Consider the following 11372-nt stretch of genomic DNA (forward strand, 5'->3'; position numbering starts at 1 on the left):
TCTGTTTGTGCTCTTGCCAACTCCATTAGTGTCGTGGTCCTCTATAGCTCAATTGGTAGAGCATGGCGCTTGTAACGCCAGGGTAGTGGGTTCGATCCCTGGGACCACCCATACGTAAAAATGTATGCACACATGACTGTAAGTCGCTTTGGATAAAAGCGTCTGCTAAATGGTATATTATATTATATTATATTGTCAAGCCAAGCATGACAAGGAGTGACAATGAGGAGTGACAATGAGTTGGCATGATAGCACAAACAGACTGGCACTCAGGCTAGAACACAGCTTTCAACAGGGGTGAAATTATACTGTACCATTTGAAGTTATCAGTCATCACTAGATTTGTATTATTATGTGGTCTGCTTTCCTAGAGATCTACAAGTCATACTTATGAGCGTTGTGTTAGCTCAAATACGAAAACAAAAACTAGTTCACTTATTGGACAGATGTGCGACCCTAGTTGACATTGTGAAACTATTGTGGGAATATAGACTGACAACAGACAGACATTTCCCACGATTTCTCTCCCACATACATGCACACACACACACACACTGTAAACAACCCCATTTGTGTATACATAGAACATAACATGCTTTACTAGTTAGAATTATAGACTTCCTGTTCCTTTACTAACTCGTTTCTGGTTTGATGTTATGGAAGAATTCTTTGAGACTCGATCTGAGTCCTGGTAAATCTTGCGATACTGTTTGTCTTTTATGATCGTATTATATTGTGACATGGAGCATGTTTTGGGTAATTGTGTGGGCATGTTTGATACCTATAGACAGCATTTTGCATGTACAGTAGCTACTACCTAATAAAACAACATTTTCTGCATGCTATTGATACCCTAACATTGTATGAGTCACAAATGGCACCCTATTCCCTATATAGTGAACTACTTTTGACCAGAGCCTTATTGGCCCTGGTCAAAAGTAGTGCACTAAAGAGGGAATAGGGTGCCATTAGGGATGCACCCTGTGTGTCTATTTGATCTCACTATGAGCATCTCTGTGTGTGTGTCAGACATGTGACCGCATCAAGCAGTCTGCTAGTGGGACCAAGCGGCGTGTGTTCATCATTGAGACCATGGGGGGGTACTGTGGCTACCTGGCTAGTGTCGGGGGGCTGGCTGCGGGGGCTGATGCTGTCTACATCTATGAGGAACCCTTCGACATCAGAGACCTCCAGGTGAGGGACATTGTTTTACATAAGGTTGCTCCTTCTGAGACCAGACCAATGACAGATGAAATAATGAATGTATTCTTTAATGCAATGAATGTTATATATATGCTACATTGTGGAACAAGGTGATGTCGATATTTACCCATGTGTTGCAAAGAGCACACACATTATAAATAAAAGATAATGTTGAGTTGGTGTAATTCAGTGGTCTAGCATATGTTCCATCGGCATGCTGTATACTGTAGCCTACATTAATTGGAGTGAATGGCGACAACTCATCTAAGTAGGGAACAGAACAGCAGTAAGGTGTGCCACCTCCTGGTCACCAGAGCACTCTGCAGTACTCTGTCCCTGAGACACAGCAGAGGAATGAGCTTCATTCTGCAGCTCGGAAAGCTCATGTAGGTTACAGATAGAGGAGGAATACTTCAGACTCACTAATGTGAGGCTTTTCTCTCTGCTTCAGTCCAACGTCGAGCACTTGACAGAGAAGATGAAGACGGGCATCCAGAGGGGCTTGGTGCTGAGGTAAGGCAGAGCTCACGTCTAACATGATAGTCTCTTTACAGACGGACAGTATGTTAACAATAAAGGCATACATGTACGTAGCCAGCTATGTATGATAGTCTTACTATCTTTATGCCACACTGTGTAGGCTATTAATACAAATTGTCTAAGAAAACTCTTCATTTGAATGTTAAAATACTCTACTCTTTGTGATGGTCTATTGAGGCTCTATAGAGGCCACTCAATATTTCTCAGTATAACTGAACTCAGTAGGAAGAATCACCCTGTAACGCATCAGCAGGACAAATGGAACCTTGACATTGTATGTGTGCGTGACGTTACAGGAATGAGAACTCCAATGAGAACTTCACCACAGATTTCATCTACCAGCTGTACTCTGAGGAGGGGAAAGGAGTGTTTGACTGCAGGAAGAACGTCCTTGGACATATGCAGCAGGTGTCGTTACAGACACACTCACACTCACTGGAGCCCGATTGCAACTGATACCACTCAGATGTGAATTAAATGACGGCATACTGTATATTGATCATGTTGCTGTGTAATCCACATATTAGCTTACAGTTTATTATGACATGAACCTGTAAAACAGATTATTTGTTTGATTTCCAAAGGGAGGTGCTCCTTCCCCATTTGACAGGAACTTTGGAACGAAGATTGCAGCCAAAGCGATTCAATGGATTTCAAGAAAGCTCAAGGAGTCCTATAAAGAAGGTAGAGTGCATGTACTGAATTTAATTAATCATTTCTATGATACTAAAAAGTTGGGGCCTCTTTAGTTTGCATGTTGGTTAATCTACGTCCTAAATGGCACCCTATCACCTACAGTTGAAGTCGGAAGTTTACATACACTTAGGTTGGAGTCATTAAAACTCCACACATTTCTTGTTAACAAACTATAGTTTTGGCAAGTCGGTTAGGACATCTACTTGGTGCAATTTTTCCAAGAATTGTTTACAGACAGATTATTTCACTTTATCACAATTCCAGTGGGTCAGAAGTTTACATACACTAAATTGACTGTGCCTTTAAACAGCTTGGAAAATTCCAGAAAATGATGTCATGGCTTTAAAAGTTTCTGATAGGCTAATTTACATCATTTTAGTCAATTGGAGGTGTGCCTGTGGATGTATTTCAAGGCCTACCTTCAAACTCAGTGCCTCTTTGCTTGACATCATGGGAAAATCAAAAGAAATCAGCCAAGACCTCAGAAAGAAAATTGTAGACCTCCACAAGTCTGGTTCATCCTTGGGAGCAATTTCCAAACGCCTGAAGGTACCACGTTCATCTGTACAAACAATAGTATGCAAGTATAAACACCTTGGGACCACGCAGCCGTCATACCGCTCAGGAAGGAGACGCGTTCTGTCTCCTAGAGATGAACGTACTTTGGGGTGAAAAGTGCAAATCAATCCCAGAACAACAGCAAAGGACCTTGTGAAGATGCTGGAGGAAACAGGTACAAAAATATCTATATCCACAGTAAAACGAGTCCTATATCAACATAACCTGAAAGGCCACTCAACAAGGAAGAAGCCACTGCTCCAAAACCGCCATAAAAAAGCCAGACTACGGTTTGCAACTGCACATGGGGACAAAGGTACTTTTTGGAGAAATGTCCTCTGGTCTGATGAAACAAAAATAGAACTGTTTGGCCATAATGACCATTGTTATGTTTGGAGGAAAAAGGGGGTACCTTGCAAGCCGAAGAACACCATCCCAACTGTGAAGCACGGGGGTGGCAGCATCATGCTGTGGGGGTGCTTTGCTGCAGGAGGGACTGGTGCACTTTACAAAATAGATGGCATCATGAGGAAGGAAAATGATGTGGATATATTGAAGCAACATCTCAAGACATCAGTTAGGAAGTTAAAGCTTGGTCGCAAATGGGTCTTCCAAATGGACAATGACCCCAAGCATACTTCCAAAGTTGTGGCAAAATGGCTTAAGGACAACAAAGTCAAGGTATTGGAGTGGCCATCACAAAGCCCTGACCTCAATCCTATAGAACATTTGTGGGCAGAACTGAAAAAGCGTGTGCAAGCAAGGAGGCCTACAAACCTGACTCAGTTACACCAGCTCTGTCAGGAGGAATGGGCCAAAATTCACCCAACTTATTGTGGGAAGCTTGTTGAAGGCTATCCGAAACATTTGACCCAAGTTAAACAATTTAAAGGCAATGCTACCAAATACTAATTGAGTGTATGTAAACTTCTGACCCACTGGGAATGTGATGAAAGAAATAAAAGCTGAAAGAAATCACTCTACTATTATTCTGACATTTCACATTCTTAAAATAAAGTGGTGATCCTAACTGACCTAAAACAGGGAATTTTTACCAGGATTAAATGTCAGGAATTGTGATAAACTGAGTTTTAATGTGTTTGGCTAAGGTGTATGTAAACTTCTGACTTCAACTGTATATAATGCATTACTTTTGACCATGGCCCATAGGGGAATAGGGTGTAATTTGGACTCACATAAGTGTGTGCTGACTGTATTTTTTTATCTCCATGTGCAGGGAAGGTGTTTGCGAACACAGAGGACACTGCCTGTTTGCTGGGGATGCGTCGCAGAGCCATGGTCTTCCAACCAGTGGTGCAGCTCAAAGACGAGACAGACTTTGTGTAAGACAACATTTGTGTAGACCATAGTAGCACAAGGTTAAAACATAGTACAATTCTTCCTTCAATTTAACTGACAATGTCCACCTGTTCAAACGTAACATGCCAAATTGAGTGCATTAACTAAAGCTTCAAACTGTATATTTTGTGTCATCATGGTCTCTGTGTTGAGGCGGCAGGTAGCTTAGTGGTTAAGAACGTTGTGCCAGTAACCGAAAGGTCACTGGTTCTAATCCCCGAGCTGACTAGGTGAAAAATCTGTCGATGTGCCCTTGAGCAAGGCACTTAACCCTAATTGCTCCTGTAAGTCGCTCTGGATAAGAGCGTCTGCTAAATGACTAAAATGTGTGTGTGTGTGTTTTGTCCTGTCCTGTTCTACACTATCAGCCACAGGATCCCTAAGGAACAATGGTGGTTGAAGCTTCGCCCCCTGATGAAGATCCTGGCTAAGTACAAGACCAGCTATGACGTGTCTGACTCTGGCCAGCTGGAGCATGTGACCCGGGTCAGGCCCAAGAAGGTGGACTGAATTGACCAGCTTCCCTCGCTGGCCAGCATAGACTGACCAGCAGATAGCTAGTTGGCCTGGTCTGCTCTGAGCTGATCTATTCAGTGTAACTTAGCTCCTATCACGGTAACTCTTACCAGCACTTTCAGTCCGTCCCATACTCACGTCCCCTCAGAAGCTACTTAGGGCTCAATTGTCCACCCTTCTTCCGAAGGATGCACTTGCACACTTTCTCGTATGGATTTTACACTGGTGGAAACTGTTTCCAGCCAATGCTTACACCAATCCTTTTAAATTCATGATGGGGAGTGTGCAAGTGCACACTTTTGGAAAAGGGTGGAGAACCGGGAAGTAACCCGAGTCTACTCCCATAGGTGCTTTTTCTCTCTCCGTCTTCTAAAGGGAGAGCTGACTGTTTATCCCGCCACCTACTGTAGGTCTACTCCAGTGTTATGTTGTGTTGTCACTCCGTACTTGCACTTTGTATCAAACCTGGGTTGGCATCTAAGAGTAGGTCATGTTAGTTCTGCTGCTGTATTTTGTGGCTTAGTTGAGGATGTGTTTGTGAAACCCATTTTAATGTTAACTCACTGTGTGATCCAAGTGTTTTCTCCAAGTATTAAAGAATATTTATTGTGATGACAATTGTGAAACCTCAATGTGATGTTCACATCACCTCTCCTCACAACACTATTCAACATTTGAGGTCAGAGGATGGGCATGGAAATCTCACAGGATAAACCTGCATGTAGCATTGTGTCTAGTATGGAAGGTGTGAGTTCAGGACTAGATAACAAATAACACATTGTATTACAACGTCATGATCATTTAATGTACTATGGAAATACAATATTTCAGTAAACAGAAGCCATCGTTGTACATACTTGCACACATTCTGAAGCCAGAGGTAGGGTTCTATATCAAAGAAATACTAACATATTAAATGTATGTTGTCATATTTGATACACTATGAATATGGTATTCGGGTGAGGTTAGACATGATATCGAGATTATCTGTTTACTGGTGTGCGCATTCAGTATTTGCCTACAAAAAAGCTTTATACACATACCTCAATGGAATATTCAACTTTGTGTAAAACACCAAGCCGTAACAACATCCAAAACCAAAGCAACTTTCTGGTTAATTCAATAATAAATGTATATTATAAAACTGTACCAACAGTCCAGTTTTTTAGGACAATCAAGTAACACTGATGTTTACCATCTTATCACAGTGCATCTGAAGTCTCTTAATTGGAGAAGATAAATGTGGATCATTTTCCATGATGTCCTGTTATTTTACCACCCATGAAGGATCTTTCTTGATGGTGTCATTCTCAGGACCAAGAATAGCAACTCCACATGTCCTCTGTCCAATGCCAAGGTACCTGTGTAAAACATACATCCAAAATATACTGCTCAAAAAAATAAAGGGAACACTTAAACAACACATCCTAGATCTGAATGAATAAAATAATCTTATTAAATACTTTTTTCTTTACATAGTTGAATGTGCTGACAACAAAATCACACAAAAATTATCAATGGAAATCAAATGTATCAACCCATGGAGGTCTGGATTTGGAGTCACCCTCTAAATTAAAGTGGAAAATCACACTACAGGCTGATCCAACTTTGATGTAATGTCCTTAAAACAAGTCAAAATGAGGCTCAGTAGTGTGTGTGGCCTCCACGTGCCTGTATGACCTCCCTACAACGCCTGGGCATGCTCCTGATGAGGTGGCGGATGGTCTCCTGAGGGATCTCCTCCCAGACCTGGACTAAAGCATCCGCCAACTCCTGGACAGTCTGTGGTGCAACGTGGCGTTGGTGGATGGAGCGAGACATGATGTCCCAGATGTGCTCAATTGGATTCAGGTCTGGGGAACGGGCGGGCCAGTCCATAGCATCAATGCCTTCCTCTTGCAGGAACTGCTGACACACTCCAGCCACATGAGGTCTAGCATTGTCTTGCATTAGGAGGAACCCAGGGCCAACCGCACCAGCATATGGTCTCACAAGGGGTCTGAGGATCTCATCTCGGTACCTAATGGCAGTCAGGCTACCTCTGGCGAGCACATGGAGGGCTGTGCGGCCCCCCAAAGAAATGCCACCCCACACCATGACTGACCCACCGCCAAACCGGTCACGCTGGAGGATGTTGCAGGCAGCAGAACGTTCTCCACGGCGTCTCCAGACTCTGTCACGTCTGTCACATGTGCTCAGTGTGAACCTGCTTTCATCTGTGAAGAGCACAGGGCGCCAGTGGCGAATTTGCCAATCTTGGTGTTCTCTGGCAAATGCCAAACGTCCTGCACGGTGTTGGGCTGTAAGCATAACCCCCACCTGTGGACGTCGGGCCCTCATACCACCCTCATGGAGTCTGTTTCTGACTGTTTGAGCAGACACATGCACATTTGTGGCCTGCTGGAGGTCATTTTGCAGGGCTCTGGCAGTGCTCATCCTGCTCCTTCTTGCACAAAGGCGGAGGTAGCGGTCCTGCTGCTGGGTTGTTGCCCTCCTACGGCCTCCTCCACGTCTCCTGATGTACTGGCCTGTGTCCTAGTAGCGCCTCCATGCTCTGGACACTACGCTGACAGACACAGCAAACCTTCTTGCCACAGCTCGCATTGATGTGCCATCCTGGATGAGCTGCACTACCTGAGCCACTTGTGTGGGTTGTAGACTCCGTCTCATGCTACCACTAGAGTGAAAGCACCGCCAGCATTCAAAAGTGACCAAAGCATCAGCCAGGAAGCATAGGAACTGAGAAGTGGTCTGTGGTCACCACCTGCAGAACCACTTCTTTATTGGGGGTGTCTTGCTAATTGCCTATAATTTCCACCTGTTGTCTATTCCATTTGCACAACAGCATGTGAAATGTATTGTCAATCAGTGTTGCTTCCTAAGTGGACAGTTTGATTTCACAGAAGTGTGATTGACTTGGAGTTACATTGTGTTGTTTAAGTGTTCCCTTTATTTTTTTGAGCAGTGTATTAAAAGGCCATACTCCTCATTTTCACTTTCATTCAAAGTCCAATAATAGGGCATACTCAAAAAAAATCCAAAAAGGACTAATTCATGCTAAACAGGCATTGGAGCACTCAAAAAAACAGATTTAACAACACCTGAAATAATATTCAACAAAAAAACACATTACCTGCCAGCCACATCGACCAGGTTCTTGTCTGTGACAGCGAAGAGTCTCTCTCTGTGGGCCTGTTTCAGCTCATCTGTGATTCCACTCAGGAAACGGCCCATACCTGCAACACGATGATGTGATATCACATGTCAAGACAAGGATTGACACTTGGGTCTTTTTAATCTCTTATCATGGTCCATTTATAACATGTCATTTAGAAGTCAGCCATGTTTCTCGCCAAAGTGAGACGCTGGTAAGGGAAAACCTCTCTAAGTAAATGTCTCTCTTTGTAGACACTAAATGTGTCCAGTGCTGTCCTCATGTTATAAATGTATTATAACAAGTTACTACAGTAAAACTTAACAGGACATAAAAGAACAGCATGTTAAATGTCAGGTGAAGAGGTTTAGAGCTGGCATTTAGGCAACTCTAGGAGAGATAAGGAAGGGCACATCTTTTGTCAGCTGTGGTATTTGTCATCCTGTGGGGTTTCTGTTGAGTATGGAAGGACCTGGCCGCATCCCAAATGGCACCCTATTCCCTATATAGTGCACTACTTTTAACCAGGGCCTGTAGGGCTCTGGTCAAAAGTAGCACTATATAGTGAATAGGGTGCCATTTGGGATGCATCCTCTGTTCACCTTTATTGGAGGGGGCGACGGGGGAGTCCACGGCTGAGAACACGGACAGCTTGGCTTCATCGATGTCCTGCTGGGTAAACTGTCCTGATCTGACCCAGTCCACACCCTTGCGGAACGTTGACAGAGTCTGCACCGAGTTAGGGTCTCTGAAATCAACACAGGGACATGGAACAATGGGTTAAAGCTAATGAAATATGCCAAGAAGTTATTTAATACATGTATTCAAACCGTACATTAATTAAAATGTGTAACTCCCCTTAATGTACTCTGAACATTTCATGACTCTAGGATCAAGAAAATGTATTCAAAATAGCTTGTGAAGTTTTGTGATTGTATGTTCATCAATGGTAAAATATGGCAGTTTCTTCAATTTCTAGAAAAGTTCCAGTTTTGGAGATTTTCTGCAACATGTCTTTCTGCAGCTTTTTCATGTCTTAATCTGTGTAACTACTGTTAAAACCTGTTTAACTACAGTAGAATCCTGATGTATTACAGTACATTAATACACTACAAACCTGTATGAATAGAAGGTGAATAGTCCTCCTCCCACCTTGGCCCCTCCACCATAGGCCCCACCCTTTTCTCTGATCTCTCCGTGCAGGTACTTAGCAGTCATCATCCGGGACAGGATATTCAGGCTGAGGGAGAGAGAGGGGACGAGCATGGGTAAATACGGGGTTACAACATTTGTAACTTTTAGAAATATCCTACATTTTGTGCTTATTCCCTCCTGATTCCAGCAATATCCCAACTGGATTTCTGGAAGATCAGGGGATTTTGGGAAAGTAAGAAGAATTTTGCAACCCTAGTAAATATGAACATGGATCTACAGGAACAGCTAACATTTGCGCTAACGCTAGTTAGCAACTTCCTTCAAACTGAACGCAGAGACATAAAAATCCCAAACTATCCCTTTAAGACAGTCACCTGGCATAGTCCTCATGGGTGAAGGGCACTGTGCGGATACACTCGCTGACAAAGTTGATTGGGAAGGGCATTGGGAAAAATGTCTTCATCTGGCAGGGCTTGAAGTTGGGCTCCTGTGGGGTGATGATCAAACACACTGACATTAGCTCAATGGTAGAATATGGTCAATGGTCAGAAACCAATTATTAAAAAGTGTTACTCAACAACAATGAAAGGAAGAGCAAACTAATGTTCAGAGGCTGTATGGATCAATTGTCTCAGAGTATGAGTGCTGATCTAGGATCAGGCCCCCCCTGTCCAACATGTAATCTTATTCATTGTGATCTAAAAGGCTAAACTGATCCTCAATCACTATTCCTACGGTTATGCTTGATACATAGAGCCTAGTTTAAAAGTGTAGGCGGTACGCACAGCGATTAGTTTTCTACTTGGGCCAGATCCAGGAGCTGCCAGTGGGTCAAGAGGTCTCTGTTAGGATTAAAAGAACACCTGTCAACTCACAGCAAGATTCAGGCTACGTCCCAAATGGGACCCTATTCCCTACACAGTGCACTTCTTTTGACCAGAGTCCTATGGGCTCTGGTCAAAAGTAGTGCACTATGTAGGGAATAGGCTGCCATTCGGGACATACCCAAGTATTTATTTCACTTTGTTACAGTGCAGTCTCAGTACAGTACCAAGATAGTTTGACAAATTCATACCTCAATGATATCGGACCGGACGGGTTTGCGTTCCTTCTTATTGGAAGCAACGTTAGACATGAAGTTATCCAACTGTCCTGCGGCATCAGACATCTTCTGAGGCGTTGCGTTGACCGCACATCTGTCCGAACAACGAGAAGTTGTAATCTACTTTACCCTCAAGTCAACATAGAGAAATTATAGTAAAATCTTGAAGTAGCTGTCAGTGTAAAGACTATACCCACCTCATGTTCAGTGGGTTGAGAATGTGTCTCTTGATTCTAGGAAGTGTCCGTAGAACTTGGGTGAGGTCTGGCATCTCTGCAATCCTTTTCATGAACTTGACCTGATATTCAAGATACACAAGAAAACTGAGATTTATTTCATTTGAGTGTACAGAAGTGCATCATATTCTCACTCAGAGGGTACAATAACCAGTGTCCTTCATCATACAGCTTTTTCTTTGCTGCTAAACCCTCAGCCTCATTGTACTCCCCCCTCTCTCACCTGCTCCATCCCTCCGAAGGTCTCTTGTAGTTCTCCTGTTGGGGTCAGGCTGCGAGCCGCCCTCGTCATGGCGTACATGTGACCAGAGTAAGAGATCCCATTGGCTAGTTCCTGAGCCGACATCATGACCAGCACACGCAGACGCTCCTCATCATCAAAGTGCGGGCTGTGGGTCAAGTTAAGGGTTCATGGGTCAGAGCAGAGAGGGAGAAGGGCTCAAATAATATCAACCAAATTTGTCGTTAAAAAACAATGGACATGTGGTTTATTAGTGACCATGTGACCATAGATGGGTTATGTGTCATGGTATTATTCTGATGGACATGCAAGCCTACCTGTTGAATATGTCACTCCACAGGTGAAACATATCAGGAAGATTCCTCTCCAGACAGGAAGATGAGAGGATGACTCCCTGTGAATCAGACTGTGAATGAACAATGCTCTTTCTTATAGCTAATTGTGTTATACTTGCGTAAAGGTATAAATTAGGCTTTATTGTGACTGACTGACTGGCTGGGGACTGACTAGGGCTGAGCGATTTAGCCTAAAAATCATACCTCGATTTTATCAAACTCATGGGCGATTCACGATATACAGTATATCGCAATTTTTTTGTTTTCTCCAAATAAG

The 11372-nt window shown here is 43.3% G+C and overlaps 2 protein-coding genes across 5 annotated transcripts in view; one reads left to right on the forward strand and one right to left on the reverse strand.

The window, feature by feature from the left end:
* The window catches only part of LOC311146786 (ATP-dependent 6-phosphofructokinase, platelet type-like), a 40862-nt gene extending 35544 nt beyond the window's left edge, over positions 1-5318 (forward strand). For all 4 annotated transcript variants that reach the window (XM_084183367.1, XM_084183370.1, XM_084183368.1 and 1 more), the window contains 6 exons: positions 1030-1194; positions 1655-1716; positions 2040-2151; positions 2328-2427; positions 4235-4340; positions 4725-5318. In XM_084183367.1, coding sequence (XP_084039493.1) covers positions 1030-1194; positions 1655-1716; positions 2040-2151; positions 2328-2427; positions 4235-4340; positions 4725-4866 — 687 coding nt within the window. In that variant the 3' untranslated portion in view covers positions 4867-5318. The remainder of the gene's footprint in view (positions 1-1029; positions 1195-1654; positions 1717-2039; positions 2152-2327; positions 2428-4234; positions 4341-4724) is intronic.
* Positions 5319-5460: 142 nt separating this feature from the next.
* LOC311146791 (presequence protease, mitochondrial-like) lies at positions 5461-11154 on the reverse strand. Its single transcript, XM_084183378.1, has 10 exons — positions 11078-11154; positions 10743-10908; positions 10481-10581; positions 10257-10377; positions 9967-10023; positions 9556-9668; positions 9144-9266; positions 8629-8774; positions 8006-8108; positions 5461-6233 (listed from the first exon to the last, which is right to left on the reverse strand). The coding sequence occupies exons 1-10, from the start codon at positions 11107-11109 to the stop codon at positions 6140-6142; spliced, it is 1056 nt and encodes a 351-aa protein (XP_084039504.1). The 5' UTR covers positions 11110-11154; the 3' UTR covers positions 5461-6139.
* Between the last annotated feature and the right edge of the window lie 218 nt (positions 11155-11372).

This window comes from Coregonus lavaretus, assembly GCF_964263955.1.
Source record: "Coregonus lavaretus genome assembly, chromosome: 19".
NCBI classification, from domain to species: Eukaryota; Metazoa; Chordata; class Actinopteri; order Salmoniformes; family Salmonidae; genus Coregonus; species Coregonus lavaretus.